Source organism: Verruconis gallopava (assembly GCF_000836295.1).
Source record: "Verruconis gallopava strain CBS 43764 unplaced genomic scaffold supercont1.44, whole genome shotgun sequence".
In the NCBI taxonomy this organism is placed as follows: Eukaryota; Fungi; Ascomycota; class Dothideomycetes; order Venturiales; family Sympoventuriaceae; genus Verruconis; species Verruconis gallopava.
Window position 1 is genome coordinate 117,001 of NW_015622180.1, and position 21,918 is coordinate 138,918.

At 51.5% G+C, this 21,918-nt stretch overlaps 6 protein-coding genes across 10 annotated transcripts; 2 read left to right on the top strand and 4 right to left on the bottom strand.

Moving 5' to 3' along the window:
- The first annotated feature begins 1,646 nt into the window (after window positions 1-1,646).
- Window positions 1,647-4,790, top strand: PV09_08657. 2 transcript variants are annotated; one of them, XM_016362585.1, is made up of 3 exons: window positions 1,647-2,194; window positions 2,249-2,662; window positions 2,832-4,790. In XM_016362585.1, the coding sequence occupies exons 2-3, from the start codon at window positions 2,603-2,605 to the stop codon at window positions 4,443-4,445; spliced, it is 1,674 nt and encodes a 557-aa protein (XP_016209598.1). In that variant the 5' UTR covers window positions 1,647-2,194; window positions 2,249-2,602; the 3' UTR covers window positions 4,446-4,790. The 2 variants fall into 2 exon arrangements, with proteins under 2 accessions (XP_016209598.1, XP_016209597.1); XM_016362584.1 differs by having other exon boundaries at window positions 1,647-2,662.
- On the bottom strand, window positions 4,695-8,441 carry PV09_08658. 2 transcript variants are annotated; one of them, XM_016362587.1, is made up of 7 exons: window positions 8,105-8,441; window positions 7,903-8,010; window positions 7,711-7,837; window positions 6,233-7,642; window positions 6,043-6,169; window positions 5,129-5,992; window positions 4,695-5,055 (listed from the first exon to the last, which is right to left on the bottom strand). In XM_016362587.1, the coding sequence occupies exons 1-6, from the start codon at window positions 8,125-8,127 to the stop codon at window positions 5,973-5,975; spliced, it is 1,815 nt and encodes a 604-aa protein (XP_016209600.1). In that variant the 5' UTR covers window positions 8,128-8,441; the 3' UTR covers window positions 4,695-5,055; window positions 5,129-5,972. The 2 variants fall into 2 exon arrangements, with proteins under 2 accessions (XP_016209600.1, XP_016209599.1); XM_016362586.1 differs by having other exon boundaries at window positions 5,129-6,169.
- A 97-nt stretch (window positions 8,442-8,538) lies between these two features.
- Window positions 8,539-9,825, top strand: PV09_08659. 2 transcript variants are annotated; one of them, XM_016362588.1, is made up of 3 exons: window positions 8,539-9,179; window positions 9,245-9,334; window positions 9,449-9,825. In XM_016362588.1, the coding sequence occupies exons 1-3, from the start codon at window positions 8,811-8,813 to the stop codon at window positions 9,671-9,673; spliced, it is 684 nt and encodes a 227-aa protein (XP_016209601.1). In that variant the 5' UTR covers window positions 8,539-8,810; the 3' UTR covers window positions 9,674-9,825. The 2 variants fall into 2 exon arrangements, with proteins under 2 accessions (XP_016209601.1, XP_016209602.1); XM_016362589.1 differs by having other exon boundaries at window positions 9,245-9,825.
- Window positions 9,826-10,628: 803 nt separating this feature from the next.
- PV09_08660 (uncharacterized protein) lies at window positions 10,629-11,956 on the bottom strand. Its single transcript, XM_016362590.1, has one exon. It carries the CDS (start codon window positions 11,808-11,810, stop codon window positions 10,902-10,904), a length of 909 nt encoding a protein of 302 aa, XP_016209603.1. The 5' UTR covers window positions 11,811-11,956; the 3' UTR covers window positions 10,629-10,901.
- Window positions 11,957-15,052: 3,096 nt separating this feature from the next.
- PV09_08661 (uncharacterized protein) lies at window positions 15,053-16,340 on the bottom strand. Its single transcript, XM_016362591.1, has one exon. It carries the CDS (start codon window positions 15,961-15,963, stop codon window positions 15,511-15,513), a length of 453 nt encoding a protein of 150 aa, XP_016209604.1. The 5' UTR covers window positions 15,964-16,340; the 3' UTR covers window positions 15,053-15,510.
- An 878-nt stretch (window positions 16,341-17,218) lies between these two features.
- PV09_08662 lies at window positions 17,219-21,420 on the bottom strand. Of its 2 annotated transcripts, XM_016362592.1 has the most exons (4): window positions 21,216-21,420; window positions 20,679-21,037; window positions 17,983-20,622; window positions 17,219-17,931 (listed from the first exon to the last, which is right to left on the bottom strand). In XM_016362592.1, the coding sequence occupies exons 2-4, from the start codon at window positions 20,778-20,780 to the stop codon at window positions 17,806-17,808; spliced, it is 2,868 nt and encodes a 955-aa protein (XP_016209605.1). In that variant the 5' UTR covers window positions 20,781-21,037; window positions 21,216-21,420; the 3' UTR covers window positions 17,219-17,805. The 2 variants fall into 2 exon arrangements, with proteins under 2 accessions (XP_016209605.1, XP_016209606.1); XM_016362593.1 differs by lacking the exon at window positions 21,216-21,420 and having other exon boundaries at window positions 20,679-21,129.
- Between the last annotated feature and the right edge of the window lie 498 nt (window positions 21,421-21,918).

The window sequence follows — 21,918 nt, forward strand, 5'->3', positions numbered from 1 at the left end:
AGGAAGACCGTCGAGATGCGACCTTACTCCAGCTAAGCGAGTCTAGGGTGGACGCGTCTTGCCCAGGGGGGCCGAACACGGTAGGCAAACACAATCAGTGAATGTAGCTCTCTCGCAGAGGAGGCTGTAGGCGGGACAACCACGTCGGACGATACGAGCTTGTGCCAAACTTCCCGTGACGGGTGAGTGTAGATCCAAGGCTGAACAGAAGAGTTGTCCGATGGCTTTCGGCACACGCACACCTGCAATGATTCAAAGTTGATTCGCAATGCGCAGGAGAAGCGGAGAAACGCAAGGACATGGAACAGCCAAAGTAACCGTGAGTCCAGCCTGGGACCCTCCTGCGGTTCATGAAGCGTAGAGGCCAAGTGTTTGGGTCTACAGCGGCAAAGGGTAAGCTGAGGCTCTGCGCGACGAGTCAAAAGCCAGAAGGGCGAACTGAGCCCGAAGACTCGACTCAACAGGGAAGGCTTCTAGAAGCCTGAAAGAAGGACGAGCTGGAAGGGGCGGGGCACACGAGAGTGGCAACGTCTTTGGTTCCCCACAGCGAGACACAACAGCCAAAGTGCACGGGGAAGGGCATGGGTCAACAAGGCAGCAGGAAAATGCACATGTAGCTTTGCAGCTTTGGACATCGATGTTCGGCGACGAAGACGAAGACGATGAGGATGATGATGCCGATGCCGATGGAATGAAGACGTATGCGCGCTCATTGTTCAGATGGGCAGAGGCGCACTGTCGGTCCCGGTAGGGCCGGCGGCAGCACAAAGAAAGTCGCGGCGTCTGGCAAAGGCAATGGCCCATAACAGAACCAAAGGGGCTTGGAGAGAAGTCGGTGTGCTGGTATTCTTTCCTATAGCGGAAGAGTCTAACTAAGAGCAGAGAGCCTTGGGACAGACAAGACTCGGAGTGGACAAGTCATCGCATTCGCTCCCATCCTGCGTGCATGCATGCAAGCCTGCCTTCAGCTGTCTGACGGTTGCTCGTCCTAGCGCTGCGCTGCTGGGCATCCTCCGTTCAAGGCAAGGATACAGCATGGGGCGCTCGACGGGCCGCAGGCAGATGGTACAGATCGTGTGGACCAGTTTCCTTTTTCCCGAGCAGATCGGCTGGACTCGCTGCATGAAGGGCGTGAGCATAGTTTGCCTGTCCGTGAAATTCAGCAGCCGTCCTGCTCGCCCTTGTGCCGCACACTGCTCTCCGCTCCTTGCGCCGGATCCTGGCTTGTACACGAACCACGGGCGGCTCGATTTTCAGCGTCTGTCCCCCCTTCGACCTTCCCTACTGACGACCCTGCGCCCTACATCACTCAACGTCCTCGGGCGCCTGGCATTGGACCGCTGCGCGAGTAGCTGGGGTGAGGTAAGCGGCTGCTTCGATACTACGCGTGGGCAAGTTCTTCTCCTTGCCTTGTTCAGTCTAGCTCTGGCTGGGCCTTGCCAGGCCGAGAACGCGTGTCTGCGTGCTTTTCGCAGCAGTCGTGGACTAGCAGGACGGCGTACAGTGCAGAAACCAAATCCCGTACATGCGTGGTGTGTTGGGGTTAGGGCGTGTGCTCTGCGCTTGAACGGGGAACGCCGTGGCGCCTGCCTGTTTGATCGCCCTACAGCGCGGCTACTACATCTGCATCTGCATCTGCGCCTGCTCCTGCACCTGCACCTTCACCTGCACCTGCCGGGGAGGACAAAAAGTGGAGAAAGGACGAGCATCTCACTTCCTCGCGCCTTCCATCCTCCCTTCCACTCTTCGCGGCGGCCAATGTGCACGTGCGCCAGCTGCATCGCCAGAAACAGAAACACCACGCCACAACACAACACGCTCGCATCCCATATTGCGCTGCCAGTTGCGCCTTCCCACGCTCGGCGATCGTCCCAGCGACACCCAGCGCCTTCCTTTCCCTTCCCTTCCCTTCCCGGGTTGTGCACAAGAGGCACCTGCCCGGAATCCCGTCCTCTTCCACTCCACTTCCTCTTCTGTCCACTTCGATGCCTCATAAACTTGACGCAACGATCCTCTGCCACAGCCAAATGACCTGACCGAGCACTGAATAAGAAAGGAAAAACAAAAGCAAGGACGCTAGAATTGCAGACGCCTTCGTTCTTTCAGCCTCCTGCTGCTCGTGTTCTAACTTTCAGATTCACTTCACGTTACATTGATCCTCTCCCGCAGTAAAGAGAGCCAGACGAACCCTCGAGTAACATCACTAGGCCCTTCTTGTCTATCGCCTTTATCCTGATCGCAGCCACAGCTTCACACCCTAACGCTCCGCGACCATTTGGTGGCGACGCCTCTTTCTCTCTGTATATCCATCTTAAGCCCCTCCCTCTTCCATCCCTTCGTTTCTTCCTTCACCCCTCTTTTTCTCTCCATCAATGCCGTCGTCACCGCCACAGCAAGCACCAGGTCTTCTTCCTACCAATTAGAGAAATACTTTCGAGTAACGGCGTTGGTTTCAACCTGGACTGAGCGGTCTACCACCCGTCTGTCCATGTCGTGATACTATTTGCCATTCTCTGCCTATTTTTACTCCGTGCTCACAATCTATTCTGCAGCGTCTAGCTTTCGCGAGCCACGGATCGTTCGAAGTGTTGCTGCCATAATCATGGCGCATGCCACGAGAAAAAAGAGCGCAGACGAGCCTGGTCTTCAAGTCATTTGCTTGGTTTGTAACCCTTGCCAACTTTTTAATTTTTTCTACAAGCATTGAAGCTTTTGTGTGGGACAGTTGCTTACATAGTTGCCTGCTATTTACGCATCAATGCAGCTGTCCGTATTCTCGAACCTCAACGCATATGCCACCAAGTACATGCTTGTATGCTGATTGCTTTTAGGGTTCTGGAGGAGGACCAAACGAAGATAATGTGACAGGGTTTCTGGTCCGTTCGACGGCATGTGATTGGCAGCAGCGCAATGGCGTTCTTGCTGTGGATGCAGGAACCCATCTCTCTGCAATCTGCCGTATACTGCTGGAGCACTTCCCGCTTGTTGCGGATCCGAGCCCTCGAGACCGCGGAAGCACAAAAAGTCCCGCCGCCAGTCCAAGCGGAGACGTGCTCTCGGAGGAGAATGACGAGTCGAGCACCACATCCGAGCGCTCGCCATCTCCTGAGCTCACCACAATCCAAAGCGGCCCTTTTCAAGGCGCAACATTCCCTCATCGTTCGGCAAGAGCCAACGCTGTTCATTTCGTCAGAGAACATGTCGACTCCTACCTCATAACCCACCCTCATCTCGATCATATTGCCGGCTTCGCGATGAACACTGCTGCATTTCACAACACATCGCGGCCGAAGAAGCTCGCCGCACTTCCATTCACCGTCAACTCCATCAAGCAGCATGTCTTCAACGACATTATATGGCCAAACTTGACTGACGAAGACGATGGAGTTGGGTTCGTGACTTTCCAACGTCTAGCAGAGGGCGGAAATCTCGCACTTGGGGAAGGACACTCGCGAGGATTTATCGAAGTTTGCAACGGTCTTGCGGTGAAGGGTTTCAAGGTTTCACATGGAACATGTGCATCAGCGCCAAAGTCTGATAGACGTGGGAGCCGGGAGACCATAGAGAGGCAAACGCAAGTGAATCAGGGCTCACATACACCACATCATGTACACCATTCCCATAATAGATCAGTGAACCACTCGCATAACACGGCTGCCAACAAAGTTGAAGGCTCCGGTATCTCAGATGGCGGTCGCCGATCGAGCGTGTTCAGTCAGCAATCACAACCAGGGACGCCCACATTCTTCACCGGGCAGGACCCTATTGCCCAGCCAGTAGTCGATAGCTCCGCCTACTTCATTCGCGCTGAGCATTCAGGGCGTGAGATCCTGATATTCGGTGACGTCGAGCCAGACTCGATCTCATTATCACCTAGGACACATATTGTCTGGGCGGAGGCCGCGCCAAAGATCGCTGCTGGTCTGCTTTCGGGCATCTTCATCGAGTGTTCGTACGACGACTCGCAGTCAGACAGCATCTTGTTTGGACACCTGGCACCACGTCACCTCATTGCGGAACTTCAGACCTTAGCAGATATGGTTGCAGAGCGAAGGCGGGAGCTTAACGAGAAGATAGGCAAGAAGCGTAAGAGATTCAGTTCGCATACGGCGGGTCGACCAAGGCCGAATAAGGACGGTAGTGCAGCGAACACGCCGACCAGCGATGATCTTATGCATGACATTATCCATCAAGAGGATATCCTCCCACTGCCGACTCCAACCAGCGCAAAGGTGCCGGTCACCCCCTTGAAGGATATCGAGCCACCACTCAAAGGTGTTAAGGTGATAATCATCCACGTCAAAGATTCGATGACGGATGGACCACTAGCCGGTGACTTGATCATGCGCGATTTGAAGGCGCATGAGCAACGGCTCAGTGACCAGGGTAAACCGTTAGGCTGTACCTTTGAGATCAGCAAGAGCGGTGATAGTTACTTCCTATAGCATCCTGGATTAAATCTCTTTGTAAGCTTTTCAACATCATTGCACTTATGTATGAGCGAGGATCGGTCTGGTGCGTTTCGGCTATTTCCTGAAAGAGACTTCCTTCTTTCGCACTACACGCAGAGAGATGTATATCTGTGCATGGAAGTCGTGGCAATTTGATGCGTGGACGTCTTATGACCAATCTAAGCTCTCAAACATGGCTTGTAAATTTTGCGTCATAATGTGTTACTTTTCACCCAAGACGAATATTTATGAAGAGCTTAACATTAAATTATACGGGCTGAAAATCGAAGCCTACATGCCCTTGTGCACAAGCTTGGTATTACGTATCCTTCAGGTATCAAATTGCCGTCGTCAGAAGGGCGGGTGTCGACGTAATCTGCATTTATCCTTTTTATTCATTTCCTTGCGCGACATGTTGACACGGACTAGGGGATCCATATACCAAAAGCCAACAGACTCAATTCGAGCCTGGTTCAGATTGAAGGCGAAAATTTCAAAATCTGTCAAAATGCTACGCGTAGGATGACCTCGCTCATGCAGGTTCGCGCCCGCGAATCCACTGATCCTCATTGAACACTGTTCAGGCTCACAATGCAATCGACTTCTAGACACAGTTAGCTTACTCGATTGAGTCAGTGAATTGAGGGTTTGAGAAAGGGAACTAAAAAGCCTCTTACCTTCTTGCATTGCTCCTGCTCCTCCTTGATCGAATCATTTCCTTCTTCTCCTTTTTCCATGCGAAACACTAGCCTTGTCACGTTGGAGGATTGTTTCATGAACTGAGTTGGAGAGGTACGGGGATTTGCAAAACTTAGAAAATGTGCAGAATAGCATGTCATGCTCATTTTGAACATGAATGCCAAGTGTGCAAGCGAGCGTAAAGACTGGGATGGGTATAGCTGGCTGCTATTACAGCAGCATTACAACTAGCTTTTCAAATGACTTTGATCTATCGTATCTGCCTCCAGAGCATTTCCAGGAACGAGGCACGTGTCTCGATTCATGTCATGCTGCTACGAATGACACGTGGATATACTGCCCTGTGGTGGCAGCCCGCAGGCCATGAATGGGATCGAATTAATGCAGCCACAGCCAGGGCTGAGTGGAAGGTAGCGCTGTGGACTAGCAAAAGTACCTTCCTCAAGACACGACAGTCCAATCTGCACGCATCGAAGGTGGTGATAACGTCCCGAATTGGCCGCTGTATCTGATCCGTGATCAGAAAAATGATTATGATCGTGACCCATTGAATATGAACCATAGGCTCTTTTCCTTCATCTCATAAGAGAGTACCAAGAATCAGCGAATGACATTCCGGTCCATGGCGTCTTCTCTTTCATTGTATGATGTTCAGCATGCCATATTACATCCTGCAACCGTTCAGGAACCCACGCCAGCGGCCGCGGGAATTCATATAGCGGGTCAACCGCGAAGGTGGGACGCAGGAAAGGGCCGCCGGCTACGACGGGGCTCGAAACAACTGTACGGTTCTCTTTCGTGACAATTCTCTTCCGCTCACGCTCACGCTCCGTCCATGGTGCCTGCGATGGATCTTCAGCTCCAGCACTGAAGACAAGCGGATCGATCGCACCTCCTGCTAGCGGCGGTGGTGTGACCGGCTCTCCTTCCTGAGCAGGATTTGCAGGCGAGAACAACTCGTCGGTAGTACCAGACTCGTTGAAAATAATCTTATTACCATCCAGGACAAGCAATGACGTCTGAAAAATTCAAGTTAGCTCTGTTGCTGCCGTCTAATATAATTTGGAAAAAAAAAAACTCACATCCTTGCTGGCGACGAGGAGAGCCCGGCTATATATGTCGCGAAGGCGAACTAGGTGATACATCTCTACCTCAGCGGAAGATCTCTCTCGGCGCATCACAGGCTTCATTGAGCCCTGATGATACCACATATCCATGTTCTCGTCTACATGGATGGGCTGGAATCCCATCGTGGCTTCTTCCTCATCGACAAGGTGCTCACAATCACCAATAGCAGGTATATCGAAGAGCGGGTATTGCTCATAGATACAATTAAGAGCATGCGCAAGCAAACGCCAGACTTGTCTGACATCCTCAGCAACTTCAAGATCTGGCGTGTTATTTTCGATGCATTCCTGCATGAAAGGCCAGTTGACGACAAACCAGAGAATGTATACGTGGATTGACTGCAGAGCGATGTTCGAAACCGGTGGAAGGGCGGCTTTATTATCCTGTGCAGCGATGCTCTCGCGTGCTTGCGACTCTAAATTTTCGCTGAGGTGATCAAGGAGAACTTTGAGCGTCTTGACGTTGTGGCGAAAGCAAAAGAAGTACATCTGCGCCCACTTCTGAGCGCGAATGCGGTCCTCATTCTTATGTGCCTGACCGAGAGTCTTTGCCCGGCTTAGAGCCACAGCTTCGGCAGCCATATTTATAAGCGTCATTGAAAGCAGTGTTTTGTCGAGATTAGTACCATCTTTAAGAGCCTGAGACAGACGGGCAAGAACCTCAGACTCCATTTCAACATGCTTGTCAAATAGTTGGCCTCGGAAGAAGTGAACATGCAATTGCAAAAACCAGGCTCTTAATGTTGCCACATTGTTGCTCTGATCATCTGATGACTTAACCTTCGGGATGATCTGATTCACGGGTACGGCCAGGCGCTTGCCCAGAAGCTTCTCCAGATTACCCGCAGCATGTGGATGGGGAAACGCCGACGTCATCGACTGGTACAGGTATGCTAAGGCCGGAAAGTATTTGCCATCGTCCTCAGCCAGAACAGCAAGTTGGTGTTTTGCCAGTCCAGATGACGGGTCGACCTCATAAGCCAGTTCGTAGTACAGCCGAGCCTTCTTCCATTGCGGGGTCTGAGATTGACGATCCACGTGAGCTTTGTGCCGCCAGCGCGAGAGGTCTCCAAGGTAGATTAGAGAATCACGGGTGGCAACCAAAGCGGCATCCTTTACTGCCTGCGTCGTGAACACAGGGCCTAAAGGTGACTGTGCTGATCCTGCCTCAGTCTTATTCTGGTTACCGCCATTGTTGAGGTAGGCTCCTGCAATATTGCCGAGGACAGAGACATCCGAACATTGATCATGGATGGAGCGTAGCAGGGCATTATATCCAGCCTGGCTACCTTTGATAAAAACGAGAAATTCTTTGGCTGTGTCCCGGTATGGCTTTGACGGGGCTTGCTGCGAATGAGGGCTTAGCTGTGTGACTTGTCAGCTTGACAATTCATTGGCTACTTGTAGAAACGGGAAGGGATCAGAACACGTACTTTGCTTAAAGCTTGCACGAACTTGCCTCGAACTCGGGTGTGCGTCTCCCAAAGCGCTGTAAGAATGTTGCTAGTCTCCGGTCCGGCGAGATCTGGTAGCACTGCGTCGTAACACGCTTGACGATATCTGTGTACATATGAGCATCGAGCACATGGTTCCCAGGACATTGAGGAAGAAGAGGGAGAGCGTACGCAGCAAATGCAGGTTCGAGATGAACGCCGAAGTTGTTGACGAGCTGAGAGCCGCTGAACTTGTGATGGAGCTGTTCGAGAAGGTGCTTCTTCGAGGACTCAACCCTGCTGAAAACATTACCAACTCTGGTCAGCACAGGTCTTACAATTGGAAACGGTAGCCGACTACGGCGCAGACGGGCGATAGGCAGCGACAACTTACGCAAGGCGCTGGGCAGAGTCCATGCTGTGCGCGTTGCCCACGTATACTGTCAGGCTCCGTCTCTTGCTGAAAGCTCGTCCGTACGGACGGGAGAGAGGCACCGAGCAGCTCGCGCTATGTACGATGCGTGTGAAAGGCGGACTCAGCGGGTTCCGAACGTAGCATAGGTGCGGTCGTTGTAGAGTCTGGGGGACGGCGAACTCGCGAAGAGGCCGTCCTGATCGACTCAAGATAATGGGTGTAATAGTCTTCGAGCGGCGGAAGACTGTCAACAACGTGGTGCTGGGCGGAACTGTGATCGGTGGTCAGGTCGTACGAGGCGATGAGGGATGTTAACGTTGGGGTGGAGCACCTGAGGGAGATCATCCGTGGCGCGCGTAACCTTGTATGGACTGCGGGTCGGGGGGTTACCGAAAGCTTAGCACCAATCCCACCAGCAACACAACATATATGGGTGTCTGGAGCAAGCGTTGCCCTGTGGTTTCCTATCGTTCCGGACTCTGCATATGCCAAAGGCGCCATAAAGGTGCCATCTATGAGCGGCTACCAACGTAGGAGCCAGCTTTTGATGAAAAGCGGTGTATAAAGAGCGGCTCCTGCGCCCCACATCGACAGACCGCAGCCAGCATTGCCAAGTAGCTCGATTGTTCTTTTTGTGCCTTCAAACTGGCAATAGCTCTACAGTTCCTTACATATAATCTAAAAAATGACTGGTGGGAAACGTACTCGCGTCGTTGGCGCTCCGGACGCCGAGATCGATCCAGCAGAGTCGAGCTCTGACGAGTCGAGCGCTGAAGAATTACCCGGTGTCCAGTCGCCCAAGAAGAGAATACAGTTAGATGCCACAGAGTCTGGCAAATCGTCAGGTGACAGGCCAATACGCTGCTCTTTGCCTCCACACGACGAGATGGAGTTTGATTCGTATGAGGCATATGAGACCCATTTTGAACAGCAGCATCGATACCGATGTTCAGAATGCTGTAGAAACTTCCCCTCGGATCATTATTTGCAGTTGCATATCGCAGAGAACCATGATCCGATCACTGCAGTCAAAAGGGAACGGGGAGAGAAGACGGTATGTATTCGAAGCGGAAGCAATGTAATGGATACTGATCACCGAGATGCTGACACGAAAACCAGTTTGCGTGCTTTGTCGAAGATTGCGAGCGCAAATGCTCTACTGCACAGAAACGCCGTATGCATATGATTGATAAACATGGCTTTCCCAAGGTGAGCCAGCTGAGTCTCTCATACCATTGTCGCCGTTCCTGCACCGTCGCAGTGTACGACGAACAAATCAGATCTTGGCACTTAATTGGGGACCAGCTATTGATTACTTATTAGCTCTATGATTTCTTCATAGTCAACGATGGCATAGACAGGCGCACTTCAATGCTGCGCCAACATACTAATCGCAAGCATCGACCTCGAGCGCCCTTGACTGCGGATGCGTCCGAGTTAGATCCCGAAGCACAGCTCTCGTCATTAACAAAGTCAATGTCGGCCCTCAAGTTCGTGCCTCGAAATGTTAAGTTTGGCCGTGGAGGCTCCAAGTCCTTTACTAGATAACAGTACATGCAAGAATAACCACACCGTTTCCATCTGAATTGAACTCAAAACCGCGCATACGTGAACAAATGAGGTCAAGGATGGAACAAATCCAATCCACTTGCTCTTCCAAGACCCTCTTCCCAGGAACAACGCGAGTTTGAGCTATCACGGGAGTAAGGCTTTTGCCGCTGTCAGCGCCAAAATGACGCCAGTGAAGACAAAGACGCCCATTTGAAACAGGATGACCTCTGGAAGACACCGTGCCCTCAAAGACTGATTGCGAAGTTTTGCTTTATACCAATGCGATCTGTGAGATGAGCGGTCGATGATTTGAACTCGTGTATGTGAGATGAAGGTTTCATTTGCTAGAAGATCGACGACAGGACATCCACTTTTAAGAATGTGCTGTCTGAATTTCATCCTTAAACCACGCAAGAGTTGCCCAGTACGCTGAGCCGAATGGCAAATCGCTAGCTAAGCCGGGCTGACGTCTTGACAGTTCTGAGATTCCTCAGTCGTTCACCCCATCTTATCATCTCTCTGATAACTCAGTGCGGACTTTAACGCAAGTAACATCTCCTGGAGACAAATTCAGTTACACCGTGAATGTCCAAGTTCACGGACAGGGTTACGTTATGTAGCCAGCGACTATCATTTCCATGAGCGCGGTCAGACATCTCATTTCTCAAGCTGTTGAAGGCAATTTCGTTGAGCATTCCAATCATTCGGATGGCGCCGAAAATCACAAATAAATCTTCGAATGTGGATTACAATTTTTTGTGTCTGGAGGGCGTCGTTATTTCCCGGCAGGCCATAGCAGAAGCTTTCTTAGCTGAACAGGAAATTCAAACGAACTTGTTTGTGAAAATGCAGTCATAAAAATGGTTCTCCGTTCCACTTCTTTATACCCCTTAATTGCTTATTAACGCAGTAAATGGACGGAATTTGCATTCAAAGTTAGTTCTAGATTGACATTGTTAATGTCCTTATATTGCTTTCTCGTCTTGTGCAGGTTAAGCGGTCTGTGAGATTAGATGGTGTGTATGACAGGAATTGTAATCTAGTCTTATTTGTTCATTGCACGCTCAGGCCTATGACACGTGTTGCTCAAAACCGCTAGCTTTTCTCATACAAATGCGTCTTATGCCACGAAACCGGCGTCGCATATATTACGTTCATGTACGCCGAGCACGAAAGAGGGGCGACTTTTGGCCCACTTCCACTATTCAACCACATGCATAAAACATCACGGTCCAAAGTATCGTGATTGCTCTTGGCCCTCAATCTCCAGCGCCACTGATGCCCCGAAAAGATTTTTCCACGGTGTCCTCAGGATCAGACGCCGATCCGGACCCGGATCCTTAACCCTGTCTAATTGATGTGGAAAGGTGTTATACAGTGCTCTCGCATCGTCGGCAATCAGCCTGTTGCACACCAAGATTTTCACCTCGCAGTTTGGCGGCACCCTGTCCGTCAAACCAAGTAGGACCTCCCTAAATGTGTTGTCGTTCTCCCATCTCTCGAATCGGCCGGCAATATTGCCGTTCATGGCATTCAAGAAACTAGAGCGGAATTGTATATGCAGCGTACGCAAGTTCGGGTAGTCCTTTTGCAGCGAACGTTCCACCCTGGTTGAGCTTAGGTATCCGGACCATATGGCCTTGACATCCCTGTCTCTGATCTGGAACAGCAACTTGGTAACACTACGGCCCAGATCCGGGTTGTGCGCCCAAAGGAACATGTTTGCATCGCTTGGGTGAATGAAATGTAACGTGTTGGAATAAAGGATGGCAACAGCCTCTTTGTATATAGTGGAGCATGTTCGTAGCAGCTGCGGCTGCAGTTCGAGATTAAGACGGTCGACGGGCCACATCACCGAGTACTTGCTACTTAGGCAGTAGTTGTAGATGCGCACCCTGATGTCTTTGGGCAACCGGAACAGCGGACTGTTCGCGACGGACTTAGGCAGGCTCATGAATTGTTCCTCGTTCGAAATCTGCGGCGTCAGCACCTGCTGTGCGTCTGCGTACGTCGACGGATCGGTCGTCGGACTCTCTGGGTCCATGGTATCGCTCATGACCACGTCCGAGGCCGTAGAGTTTGCACGATCACGCATGGCCACGTCGGAGGGTGAGTGCGGCGATTGAGTTGCCATAGCAAGGCTTGGTGGGAGTATGCGGTGGACAGCAGGGAAAGGGCCGCTCCGCGTAGAGGGCCGTCTACCGATCGCGATGTGCTTTGAATTTCAGGATTGTCTGCGCCGTGGCTCCTAGGTCTTGAAGGGGTGCACTATCTCGACGTTGCTTACTCTGGTCCGAAACATGGGGCACTGCTTGAGGTCAATGGCTTGGGTCAGAGGTTGTGACACTAAGCTAAATGGAGTTTAGCTGAGCTGACGGCTTTCGAAACCACCATCTTTACTTGATGCCTACCATGTTGTTGTTCACCAAAGCTTCCCGCTTCTCGTCCATTCACTTTCCATGGCCTTTCCCTTGGAAGACCACTCACAGGGATTGCCTATCTGACTCCCTGTTTTAGCCTTTGCTCTGGTGTTGTTTCCTTCTTGCTTCAGTCTATGGCTTCCCTCGTCTGGATCTATCTGCCGACTCTACATCCCGCACGTTTCTTCCACTCTCTCCCGTCTGCCAGGCCAGAGTGCCATCTTACGTCTTCCCTCACGCACATTTTGTAATACTTGCCGCCCTTAGAGCTTCTTTACGCATACACGTCAGATTTCTCAAACGCATGACGCCAGAACCAACGGGCCCCATCCTGTCAGATCGCTTGTGGGAGCTTGACTTGCAAAGATGAACTGCGCGAGGCGAGGTCCGGCGTCGAACTAATGTACTATTGAGCTTCAGTTTACCTCTTTGTTGCCTCTGACTGAGTGATGACTTGGGAGATGATTTTTTTTCTCCTGACTGACGAATACGTCTACGCCCTCTATGACAATCATTACATCGCATCTTTGCTTTTTTTTTTAGATTGGGTCTAGGCCCTGAGAACCTCATCTCACCATTTCAGGCAAGTCTCACATTTCTCATGTCTACATGTGTGACGTTAAGGCCAGTCTCTGTCAAAAGAAGCTTGGGCTCCACGCTATATCTTTAACTTTTCAGGGGGCCTGAAGCGGTTTGATGTCTCTTGGGCGTCGAATACTAGTCGTTCCAGTTCCCCCCCGCATAATAAGGCCGATGCCTCCAGATCTGACTAAAGGACTTCAACGATGTGTCGCCGATCCAATGCCTGTCGAGCTCCTTGGCCTATCCCTTCTCTTGAAGCTATGGTTAAACTGCAATGTATTGCATCCTTAGCAGCGATTTAAATCATATTCAAAGCCGTAGATCAACGATCTATCTTCCCTTTTCAATGTGTAACTCCGTCGACCCCCTATTGTAAACATCATAACCCTTTCCTGTGGATGTTGGCAAAAAGCAGGCCATCTTTCCCTCTCATTAGGTCACTCCCTTTGGAGTACAATTCGAGAACGAATTCTGCACCGTCCTCTCATCATTCTCTGTACACTTGGATATGTACCAGGCCCTATGGTAATACCGTCTCTGAACACAAAAGTTTTAGATAAGTATTTACGCTTTTGAATCAAAAAATTCGCTCGGTATGAATAAGATTTGCGCTCCCAAATACGTGACTTGAGATGAAAACTTGTGGGACTGAGAAGTAGTCCAGATTATGACGCAATGGCCGACATTGAGGCTCGAAAGCTGTCTAGAGCGAAAAAGAGAAAGCTGACCGAGAGTGAAATGCAAAAAGTTCGTTCTTGGTCAAAAGTGCGGCTCTTGGAAACATCCTTGCCTGCACCACGAACGACGGCGGGTCCAAAGGATTCCACCTCGCCTTGTTGCAAATGCGAACCAGTAATTGTACCGCAATCCCTTTTGCTACCTTCTGAAACCAACAACTGATCACCGTCCAGGAGATACGTTTGGTGCGATCGCAACTGTCTCTACACAAATCGCAGCCATATTATGCTGAGCACCTTCTATGTAATGGTGAGATCACGATTTTCGCAGCTATCGAGAGTCAGAGTCGCCCTCCACTCAGCTTGAACGCTCCTGACCAGGCGGAATCGGCGTGGTCGCTTCCTATGAGCGACTGGTATCGCATGTCACACTTCAGCCTACGTCTTATCATTGATGTTGACTCCGCATCAAGCGGCTGCCACGAGCATGTTCACGAAGAACCTCGGTCATTGCGCGCCATAGGGCTCCGCAATATTTACGGATTATCGGACGTACCCTTCATCCATACCATGTCTTCATGCCGTATGCATATCGAAGTTTTCAATGTAGATCTCAGCTTCGCAAAATATCATGCCGCTGGAACACACTCCAAGGCCAGCCCGCTGCAGATTCAATATCACGAATCCAGTCGGAGGCATGTACTTGAAATTGTTGCTCATAGACTTGCTAGGATCCTTCGTTCACGCGTGTACCCGATGTTGAACTTCAGCCTGACACTGACGTTGTGGCCTGGCTGTGTAGGCAGTCGGTCCGAACTTGGCTACGATCCATACTTCGTTTCGGCCAGAGACATGTGGGCCATGTGGGACATGCTAGAGCCACTCGTTGGTGTTCCGGGCTTACAGTGCTTGGTAGTGAGAAGATTAAAGGGAAGAGCTGTGTGGACTCGACGGACGAGTAGCTTGTATCCGTTGAATGAACCTCTCGTGAGAGTGGCAATGGCGGGACGATGACTTGCTTGGTAAAGCCCGTAAATCAGATGAAATATGCTCTTTCTAAACATACCTCAAAGGAAAAAGGGTTTTCATTTCAGGAAAAGCAGAAATCTGCTTCGCTACCTCCGTCTGTGCAAAATAGTATCTTCGGCGGCTGGGATCCTCCAAATTGTTTACCACAATCTTGTCCTTGCATACCTTCTTTCAAGCCAGACTCAGCTCCATCTTCTCTCTTGTACCAAATTTTACACGCCCCGTTGCAGGCCTCACCAAGACCGGTCTAAAGGACGGATCCCCAATCTCGCTGCATAGGACCTCCCAATTCGTGTGTCAAAATGCACCTTCTTTTACGAATTTACGCCCAGCGAGCCATTCGTGAGGTTAATTCAACTTTCCACTTGCGGTATAACTAAATACGAAGCCGACGTAGAAGACAAACCAATCTTTGATATGCAGCCCATTGGCTGGGCAACGCACCGAGAGCCTACGATGTGTTAACCCGTCTCAAAATTTCCGCGGAAGAATGGGCCACTATGACAGGCCTGTCCCGATAACTTTAATTATTTTTCTTTGACACGAGGTAAAGTTTGTTGGACAAATGCACGCGTAGTATCAATGACGTGAGTGAATCATGAAATTTTGATCAGGTACCAGCGGTGTCGTTCCTGGAATGCGGATCTTCATCTTCTACGGAAGCATTAGCAATTCGTGCACTACCATCACAAGGTTGCCACTTTCTCAAGCAGGATTAATTGGCGCACGGCAAGAGTAGATTCCACGGATTGGTGACGCGAAGCTTAGAACATGCAGCAAAAGAGAAAGATTTTTTTTTTCTGAACATCAAAAGGTGTCAATATGACAGTCATTTTCGTCGATGCTGCATGAATACCTCGCTCTTTGCTAGCTAGCTATTGTAGCTAAAGAACCGTCAGCTGCTGCAATTGATACAGGTGATTTGACGCCCCTAATCTTCATCCACACTGGAGCAACTTCGACGTTAACGAGTGCTTAAACGCCTCTACATGGCACGTGTGCGAGATATCATCTCGTCATGCAGGTATTGTCCCTTGGTCGCTCGCCAACCATCACCTACGGTCTTCAAAGCACGTTGCCACTTGGCGACTGGTAAAATATGTCAAAAAGTCTGTCCAAGTTACGCTCAGAATGCCTCTCCAAGTGCACTCCAGGTCCACGTAAGCTCAAGGGGAGCGCCGTCGTCCTCGCTCGTGCTACGACCCTTCTCATCGTCACTCGAATCGAGCAGGGTCGACGAGCTAGCGTCGCTTTTCGTACTCATCGTGGACGACGACGAAGCCTCACTCAACTTCCGCACCAAGGCCGCGTTCTTCTTCTCGAGCTTCTTCTGAAAGTCCTCACGCCTCTTGTTCTCGGCGAGCTTCTTCAAACCTTTCCCCAGTCTTTGCGGGGGGAATTTGGATAGATCGTCACGGCTGTAGTTCTTCGCGAACACTGCGTAGTACTCCTCCGGTGTATCGCATCTTGCGGCATCTGATTTCGACTTGTCTGCAAGTGTCGCCAAGACGGCGGAGATGACGGCATGCCGCTGCTCAAGTTTCTGCCGCCTTCCAGAAGAGCAAAACCTCGAAGCCATTGTCGCAGAAGTCGGATTCCGGTTGTTGCTGATGAATATTGAACTTTTCCCTGGTAGCCGTGTCGTGACCGCGCTGTTCAATCGTCAAATCGCTCTGAAGACCCGACTGTGCAATATTTCGCAATCGACACGCATAAGCCGTATAGTTGTACGGCACGTGCTTCTCCAGGTTAAATATTGTTCAGCTGCTGGCCAGTGATAACGCTATCAGCGGAGCTGACCGGACGGGGACTTAACAACAGCGGGGTTGGCCAATTAGGCTCGGGCCGTTTTGCGGTAACTTTAATGCACCGCATGTGTCCGAAAGTGGGCTCGTCTATCGACTGTTCTTGAAACCCGTGGCTGATCGCTATGCCCGTTCCAAATCAACGTTTTCGCCGGACGCGATAGATGACGCATCTTAAAACATTCTTCCTTCACGACGCTTTGCCTGGAAGTAGACAGTCCTGATCAGGCGAGCGACACGTGTCTCTCTCCTCACGTAACTTATCTTAATATTCTTGTCTTGCACGTGAGAGTTCTTAGCGGGGCGAAGGGCACCATCCTGCTCCGACTAACAAAAGTCGCTTGTGGTTTGTGCCTCTCGCTCGCACACGCTTGTATTTGTCGTGGCTTGTTTCTTTCTTTTTTTATTTTCCTGAGGAAAAAAAGTTAAGAGCTACTTCTAAGAATCCGGTTATCTTAGGGGCTGGCGGCCTTCAGGACTAAAGATTCCACATTCCCACGCTTCTAACAGTTCACGGAATGCATCCTTGCCTTCGCCACGCCGGCTAGACGTGAAAAAAAGAAGTGAGCTACTACCGTACCGATCGCCTCAAACTATTTGGAGGAGATTCTGACGCGTCAGCCAGTCAACAAGAATCTGAAAAAGAAGGATTGTGACCTCGTGAGGCAAATCCGGTCCAGAACTCAGCTCGTGCTCTTGAACAGTCCTCGCTTGCTGATGAATTTCCAAAATCTTATATCCGCTCGGTGATTGTGTTACTGTTCGCTGACGAAGGCTTGTCATGTCAGCTTAATCCGGTACGATCACTTGGATGAGATGCTTTAAAAGCATCATCAAAATATGTTTAACCTGCAACGCTCGTCGGGCGGTCATTCTGCGCTAGCATACGGGAAGAGCCCGTGTCATGAACGGCAGTAGATCAGTGCACCTGCGTCGCAGACATCGCTCGTAGAGAACGATTTGTGAAGCTATCATAGCCGGTTGGTGCACCTCTTTGGACACCCTTCGAGTCACCAAGAAATCAAAACCGGTAGACAGCGCATTCAATACTTCGCCTCCAGCCATTGAGAGGCGACTATACTGCGTTATATACAGTTGCGATAGAACTGTCAGTGCCAAACCCGGCCCGCATGTGAAACGCGAGACAGGAATCAGACTAAGGGCAAGGTTGGAAATTTTGAGTACACGAACGCTCAATCGTAAATCACGTATATGCACCGATCGGTGCTTACTCGTCACCCGTCTCTTTATGTTCTCTTTTTGGGGGGCAGACCTTAATTTGATTCTGAGTCCGTCTCTTCATAAGTCCTCGAAGCGGCACAAGAAGCGCTGGGCCAAGCTTCCTCGTGCCCAACTTCTCGATTCAGATGCTGTCTCTTGCGCTGCACCAGGCATTCGATGCGAAGCAACTGAATTTCCAAATGTATTCAACAACTGCCTTCTCGTGCTTGCTCAACGAACTTGTCGTAGATGTAGTAACAAGACTCTCAGATACACATAACTCTCCACATGAACCCCCTCCAGCTTCTAAATCTGATCGACCAATGCATAAATTCTTCCAAATAGTTACGATGCCACTTCTTTTGTCGCATGATCACGGGCCCATGGGATATAATTCAAGGACAACTGGCAGCCTCGTTGATAAGAGTTTCCACATGTTTAAACCATGCGAGGTTCTCGGGCGGCAAATTAGCAATAAATGCGTCAAAGGCTGGTATCATACTGCGATACATCGCAATGACCTGAGTAACATTAACAACCTTTCGTACCGAAGGTACCGCACGAGAACTCACCTGTTGAAAACTTTGAGTAGCCGCCTTGTTTTCTAGGTATTGCGGCGGCGCACTCTGCTGATCCTCAGACCTCCCCGTCAATGCAATCACATTCAGGTAGTCAAGCAGAGAAGTCTCCATGGCTTGAGGGTTCTTCAACACGGCCAAGTTGAAGCCCCACATGGCGTCGCTCTTCTCCTCTGTCATCATCACGTGACTCATAGATCTTACCCATGGAGGTGCCAATTCAGCCAAATGCTGGGCGATCTTGTCCGAGTTGTGTAGACTTAGGCGGCCAATTGCTATCGCAGCGTTCTCATTGAGCGACTGCGGTACGTGTTGATCGAAAAGAATGACAGCAAGCTTCTGTAGGAATTTCTCGAGGTAGTCTGACATGCCCTCCGTTTGCCGTTTTGCAATCTCGCCCAAGGACCAGCAGGCGTTGTTGACCACGGCATGTGCAGCTGGATCGCTGCCCAGCTTCTCGATATTGAGCTGCTGGAGCAGGATATCAAGGATGGCAGGCAATATTGGCCGCATCTGAGAGAAGCAATAGATTGCACAATCGCCAAGCAAAGCGTACGAGGATTGCCGCACTTCGTTGTTCTTGTTTCGCATACAGTACGTGAGCAGGGTAAAAATATTTGGCTGCGTGCCACTTATAAGCGCTTCCGTAGAGGCTGGGCTGAGCGCTTGTACGATGCCGCTTAGCAGGTCCAGGCTTGTGACCAGGAAGTCCTTTACGTCAGGTTGGTCATAGGCAGGCAAGTTGGCGGCCTGGTGCGTCTCCTCCAAGTTCGTTTGTATGAGCTTGATGCATCGCGTGAAGATCGGTTGCGCGAAAGGTGTGAAATCTTCTCCAAGAGCGATGGCGACGTACGACAAGCATTCAAGAAGGGGGAACATCTCCCTTGATTGGTCGTTGACTCGTTGCCATCGCTGGATCAAAGCGGGCATGAGCATATTGATTAACTCTGGTTTCTTCAGGTGGTGCCCGATGTGCTCCGCCAGCGTCTGAACGCAGTCGTACAGGATGTACATGTTGCGGTCTTTGTATATGGCGAAGCACTTCACAAATTGTCGCACAATAACGACTGCGTACGGGATGAGTTGGCTCTTCGCTTTCTCTTCCAGATTTGCAAATGCGGATGCGGCTGCTTCTTGCACGCGTTTGTTGCGGTCCAACATCTTGGTGAGCAGAGCATCCATAACGGGTTGAAAGTACTGCCTCTGGCCTTCCTCATCGAGGTGAGCTGACCAGCCCGAGTATCGGCCCAGCGCCCAGCATGCTATCTGCCGCACGACGGCCTGCTGGTCACTAAGAACAGTGAGAAGATAGGAGGTGAGTTCCGGGAGATGAGGCTGAACCACGTTCATGCAACCATCGGCAATAGCACCAACCGCCAGGACCGCCGCTTCTCTTCTCGGCCACTCGGACGAGCTCAGGTTCTCCTTGAGGTATGGCAAGGTAAGCTCAAAGACCTGTATGTTGAACTGCGAAGCCAGGACATCCAGCGCTGCTGCAGAGCATTTGCGCAGATTCCAGGCCTCGGCAGGGTCCTCGCCATCGTCATCGTCATCATCAATTTCTTCTATTTCGCCCTCGCTGAGGTCATCGTCCTCGTCTGGAATCGCAGCCGAACCGTTGATGCCGTTAGATGACCGAGAGCTCACCTCCGCTGTCGTTCGCGCGTCCTTCGTGGTGGCAAATGCAGGCTTGATGTCCTCCGCCCTATCCTCCTGATCCGCGTCCTCCTGCTCGCCTTCTAACCGAAATTGGTCGTCCTCGCCATAAACCATGCTCTCGAGCAAGACGGGCACAATCTGCTGTAGGTACGGTTCGAGAACGCGGCACAGTTTTTCGTCTTCGCCCAGGCACAGCCAGAACTCGGCAGCGTCCAGAGCCAAGTCCGCATCGTCCTCCGACGATTGCTGCACGAGGACAAAGTTGACTATACCTTGCATGTGGGGAACAATGCGATCCGGCGCGATCTCTGCGAACCGCGTGAGCGAGCGGCAAACGTACTTTCGCACTTCGCTGCTGCTGTCGTTCGCAAGTTCAAACAAACGCTGCAAAAAAGCGTCATAGTGCAGAGGCACGACCTGCGACTTCTCCGGGAGAAAAAGATTGATAGCTGACAGGGCCGTCGCACGTACGGTAGGGCTTTCGTGGCGGGTGAAGTCGATAAGCTTAGGGAACAGGAAGGACAGCGGCCGTTCACCGTTGTAGTCGCGATCCAGCGCCCGCTTGTTGTCCTCGCACACCTTGTTGAGGGCACTCATAGCGCCTTCCTGTGTACGCTGTGGAATGTCTCCCGTCTTGTTCTCGACGAGACCGACCAGATTTGCCAGCAGCGAAGGCCAAGACATGACGCCACCCTGGCGAAGCAGCTCGGTGACGACGTTCCCGGTGTAGTTCCTTATCTGAGCGTTGACATCTTGTAGACCCTGCAATATGACAGAGCGCATGTACGTCTTGCTGTTGTCGGGAAGGGCCTTGTACGAGGTACGGATAAGGTTTCTGAGGGCTATAGCGCCGGCGCTCCGTGCCATGTGGTAGCCCTCAGTCGACAGATTGGCCGAAGTGGGACATTGGGAGGTGATGACTAGGTAGGTCAGGTAGTTTGCGTAGTCTTCCGATTCGCTAGCGCGCTTGAGCAGCTGTTCGGAGTCAGTCAGCGAAAACGCAAGTTGGATGCCATAGCCGTCCAACGTACGAGCTCTGCGGTCTGCCGGGCCGTCTGCAAGGGACTGAGCGAGTCCTTGAGACACTGGATGAGCTGGATAAGCTGTGCAGGCTGCGGTTGCCAGGCCATCATGGCAACGGGCGGCGACGGGGACAGGGTCTCCGGGACGTGAAGAAGGAGACAGACTGGGCGCAGGGCAGTGGTAGGTGTTTCGGCGGGTTTGCTCGAGAGGCGAGAAAATGGACGACGACGCAGACCAATCGGAGCACGGATGAGGCTTGCTCAAAGTCGCCCAGCGGCGATACGGAAGTCGGACGCAGGATGGGCAGACGAACTAAGGTGGATTGCGTTCGATGGAGACGAGAGGACGAAATTGGCCGTCGCGGGAGCTGGAGAAGCGAGCGTGTTAGCGTCCTGACAGTGTTCTGCTCAGACGTGGTGTTGCACATGGAAAACCCAACCAGACTAGCGCGGGAAGAACAATGCTTTGGGCGGAGAGCGGACAGCAAAAGAAAAAAAACGTAGAGAGGGGGAGGGGAAAACAGAATCAATGACGCGGCTTCTTACAGAGTGACAAGCTGGAGGGGTTTCTAGTTGCGAGGGGGCAACGACATTTCGAGACGGTGCATGGAATCGAGAAAGGAGGAGAAAGCGGCAGGAGTAACGAGTTGTCGAAACTGTATGTTGCTTCGGAAATGGGTGCAGAGAGGGCGTGTGGGTGAGTGTGTTTGTGGGCGCGCGTGTGTGCGCGGGCGGTGGGTGCGGGCGAGCGTGAGCGTGGGCGAGCGTGTACGTGAGGCCGTCCATGTTGTACACGTCGGGCTTGGTGGGGGGATGGGAGAGCGGACGCAGGCCGAGGACCCAGCAATTAGGGGGGGCGGCTGGCGTGGACCGGGCACAGCCGTAGGGGGTACTGCCTGGGAGCGGGGGCATCAGTTTGGACGGTGCAGAGAGAGGAACGGACGACGTGGACGTCGAGCAGTGCCACCTTTCAGAGCTGGGAGGTCAGACGTGTACATATCAGCATATGTGCGTATATACCAGTACGCCTTCAAAACTTTTCTCTCCGCCTGCCCGCCTGTGCCGAGCTGTGAGTGGAACGTTGTAGATGGTCCCGAGTACGTTGTACCCACGAGGTGCTACATGATGGGCAGGAACCTCAGGCTTTAGAGACGGCCCAGCGGATGGTTAGGCCGAGTGATAGCTGCGGAACAGCACCAAACTTCGAAACGAGACTTCAGTGGACTAATTGGGCTGGCCAAAGATGGGA

Bases quoted from the DNA above. Each gene is read 5' to 3' on its own strand.
- PV09_08657 (XM_016362584.1), top strand. From the start codon at position 2,603: ATGGCGCATGCCACGAGAAAAAAGAGCGCAGACGAGCCTGGTCTTCAA. The intron at 2,663-2,831 runs GTTTGTAACCCT...GATTGCTTTTAG, and splicing joins GTCTTCAAGTCATTTGCTTG to GGTTCTGGAGGAGGACCAAA.
- PV09_08658 (XM_016362586.1), bottom strand. From the start codon at position 8,127: ATGGACTCTGCCCAGCGCCTTGC. The intron at 8,011-8,104 runs GTAAGTTGTCGC...TAATGTTTTCAG, and splicing joins GACTCTGCCCAGCGCCTTGC to CAGGGTTGAGTCCTCGAAGA. The intron at 7,838-7,902 runs GTACGCTCTCCC...ATATGTACACAG, and splicing joins CTCGAACCTGCATTTGCTGC to ATATCGTCAAGCGTGTTACG.
- PV09_08662 (XM_016362592.1), bottom strand. From the start codon at position 20,780: ATGATGGCCTGGCAACCGCAGCCTGCACAGCTTATCCAGCTCATCCAG. The intron at 20,623-20,678 runs GTACGTTGGACG...GACTCCGAACAG, and splicing joins CCCGGCAGACCGCAGAGCTC to CTGCTCAAGCGCGCTAGCGA. The intron at 17,932-17,982 runs GTGAGTTCTCGT...AATGTTACTCAG, and splicing joins CTACTCAAAGTTTTCAACAG to GTCATTGCGATGTATCGCAG.
- PV09_08659 (XM_016362588.1), top strand. From the start codon at position 8,811: ATGACTGGTGGGAAACGTACTCGCGTCGTTGGCGCTCCGGACGCCGAG. The intron at 9,180-9,244 runs GTATGTATTCGA...CACGAAAACCAG, and splicing joins GGGAACGGGGAGAGAAGACG to TTTGCGTGCTTTGTCGAAGA. The intron at 9,335-9,448 runs GTGAGCCAGCTG...ATTACTTATTAG, and splicing joins ATAAACATGGCTTTCCCAAG to CTCTATGATTTCTTCATAGT.
- PV09_08661 (XM_016362591.1), bottom strand. From the start codon at position 15,963: ATGGCTTCGAGGTTTTGCTCTTCTGGAAGGCGGCAGAAACTTGAGCAG.
- PV09_08660 (XM_016362590.1), bottom strand. From the start codon at position 11,810: ATGGCAACTCAATCGCCGCACTCACCCTCCGACGTGGCCATGCGTGAT.